We start from the raw sequence: 2,783 nt of genomic DNA on the forward strand, positions 1-2,783 counted from the left end.
AGCCCACTCGCGGGCGAGCGCGAACCATGACACGTGTCACATCCTCAACTCTCGCCGGCACGAGCGGGATGGGGGTGACAATGGCGGCGCCTCAGTCAGCCGCACATACCGATCGCGCCGAGGTGGTCATTACAACAGCAACGAGGACCGCAGCATGAGCTCGGAGCCTCTGGGCCCCCGGGTCTTTAGCGTCCACATCCGCGATGCGAATGTACCTCAATGGTACTGTTCACCCGCCAACATCGCCAAGTACACCGGAGAGACGAATCCCGGCCTTTGGCTCGACGACTATTGCCTTGCTTGCCGAGCTGGCAGGGCGGAGGAGGATGATTTCATCATCCGAAACCTCCCACTCTACCTTGCGGACTCGGCACGGACCTGGCTTGAACACCTTCCTGCGGATCAGATCCACTGCTGGGCGGACCTGCGAGAGATCTTCGTAGGAAATTTTCAGGGCACATACGAATGCCCAGGGAATCCATGGGACCTCAAGAACTGCCAATAGAAGGTAGAAGAGTCTCTCCGCGATTACATTCGGCACTTCTCCAAGGAGTGCAATGCCATCCCAAACATAGCAGACACCGAGGTCATTGGTACGTTCATCTTGGGGACCACCTGCAAAATGTTGGTCCACAAGCTTGGGCGTAAAAGCCCGCGAACCACCAAAGAGATGCTCGACATCGCCACCAACCACGCCTCCGGCAAGGACGCCGTGGGGCATGCTTTTCAACCACGCTCAGGGCACGAAGGCGAAGCGCGATGAGGCGGCTGGCGAGGGCACTTCGAGACATTTCGAGAAGAGGAAGAACAACAAGTGAAAGGAGGGAGAGTACGTCGCCGCCGTGGAGCGCAAGCCAGGGAAGGTCCCGAAGGACGACTCCCCCTATTTTTTCGACGACTTGCTTGAGAAGCCATGCCCGAACCATGCCTACCCCGTCAAGCACCTCCTCAAGAATTGCGTCTTGGCCAAGAGGTGGTTCCCCAATAATGCGAGGAGGGGAGAGCAGAAGAAGAAGCCGGTGCCGGAGGATGCCGCCAAGAAGGAAAAGAAAAGTGATTTTCCTGAAACCAACGACTGTTTGATGATTTTCGACTTGCGAATCCAAGCGCAAGCAGAAGATCACGCGGCGGGAGGTGTTTACGGCAGAGCCCGTGACGCCCGCATATCTCTGATGGTCGGACGCCGCGATCACGTTCGATCGTGATGACTACCCGAAAAGCGTCCCCCAGCCAGGGAGGTGCCCGTTGGTTGTGGACCCGATCGTCGACACCAAGCGCCTCACGAGGGACCTGATGGATGGGGGCAGCGCTTGAACATCCTCTAAGTCGACACCCTCGATGCCATGGGGATTGACCGAGCACGCCTCCGACCCTCTGGGGCTCCTTTCCATGGTGTCATGCCAGGGAAGCAAGCGATACCGCTCGGGCAGATCGACCTGCCCGTGACATTTGGGGATTCTTCCAATTTTCGGAAGGAAACCCTCACCTTTGAGGTGGTGGGGTTCAAGGGAGCCTACCACGCCATCTTGGGGAGATCATGTTACGCGAAGTTCATGGCCATCCCAAACTACACATATCTCAAGCTCAAAATGCCGGGTCCATGCGGGGTCATTACCATGGGATCGACGTATCAGCGCGCTTTTCAGTGCGAGGTAGACAACTGTGAGCTTGCCTCGGCAATCATCGCCTCTGAGGAACCTGCTCCCATCGGGACCGACGTCTTCCACGAGAAGCCCGACTCCAACCGCAAGACGGAGCCGCTTGCACAGACCGAGGATGTCAAGAAGTCGCCTCTCAATCCCCAGAAGCCGAGAGACAAGAAGTCGAGGGCCGGTGCGGCTCCAACCCCCGAGTAGGAGGGCACGCTCGCGGACTTCGCCTGCCCTAACAAGAACTTCCATTCCTGGAAGCTTCTCGACATGCAGCTACGTCATTTCTACCCTTAGAACTACCCGTTGTATAATTCTCGACTATAGTAATAAAATTACGTTGTTTTCCCTTTCCGGAAAAGCTTTTTCTCAAGGGTCCGACCCGCGCGTCTCCTGAATGATTCCCGACCCCCACCGGCGCGGGGTCAGAAATCACTCGGGAGCTAGGGGTACTCCCCCCGGACCAGACCTTTGTAACATATAATAATAATAAAAATAAAATTGAGCGGCAGCGGCGCTAGGATGAGCGGGCTGACCCATAACCCCGGGCTAATCCCACGACCAAGGGTCGGACCGCGCAGCAAAAGCCACCAAGGCTACGACACTCGCTCACTCTTGGCCGAGGGGTGTGGTTCCCGTTATGGCCGGACCCTCTCAGCTTTGAGACCCCGATCGACCACACCGGATATCCCACCTTTTCCCAAATAAAAGACGACAAACTTAAAAATTATTACAAAACCAACTGTGTATGCGAGTTCACTGTTCACCACTGTCGTCCACAACACTAATCAAAGTTTTAACTTCTCTGTGAGGCCCCGGGCGAACGGCTCCACCTCAGCGTCAATTTGTCCCAGCTGTTTGTCAGTATAGCCGTCGGGGTACCCCTCACTCACTAGGTCAAAGTGGATGATGTTGTAGTAGCATCGCGCGATGGAGAACATGGAATGTATCGCGTGAAACGCTGCCTGGTCCACTTCGCCTTGGACCTGCTCCACCATGCCATTCAAGCTGTCGATGGCGGTGTGGAGCCATTCCGCTTCGGCCGACGATGCCGCCTTGGTCTTCCTCTGCAAATCCGCGGCCTCGAAGAGCTCTTGGCGCAGCTTGGCCACCTCCTCGCGGGCACCTGCGAGG

At 56.6% G+C, this 2,783-nt stretch overlaps 1 protein-coding gene across 1 annotated transcript; it reads left to right on the plus strand.

The window, feature by feature from the left end:
• Positions 1 to 1,343: 1,343 nt before the first annotated feature.
• Positions 1,344 to 1,856, plus strand: LOC120678008. The gene has a single exon (XM_039959173.1). It carries the CDS (start codon positions 1,344 to 1,346, stop codon positions 1,854 to 1,856), a length of 513 nt encoding a protein of 170 aa, XP_039815107.1.
• The last annotated feature ends 927 nt before the right edge of the window (positions 1,857 to 2,783 follow it).

Source organism: Panicum virgatum, chromosome 6N (assembly GCF_016808335.1).
Source record: "Panicum virgatum strain AP13 chromosome 6N, P.virgatum_v5, whole genome shotgun sequence".
Taxonomy (NCBI): domain Eukaryota; kingdom Viridiplantae; phylum Streptophyta; class Magnoliopsida; order Poales; family Poaceae; genus Panicum; species Panicum virgatum.

Excerpts from the sequence above, each read along its gene's own strand:
- LOC120678008 (XM_039959173.1), top strand. The coding sequence starts at position 1,344 with ATGGGGATTGACCGAGCACGCCTCCGACCCTCTGGGGCTCCTTTCCAT.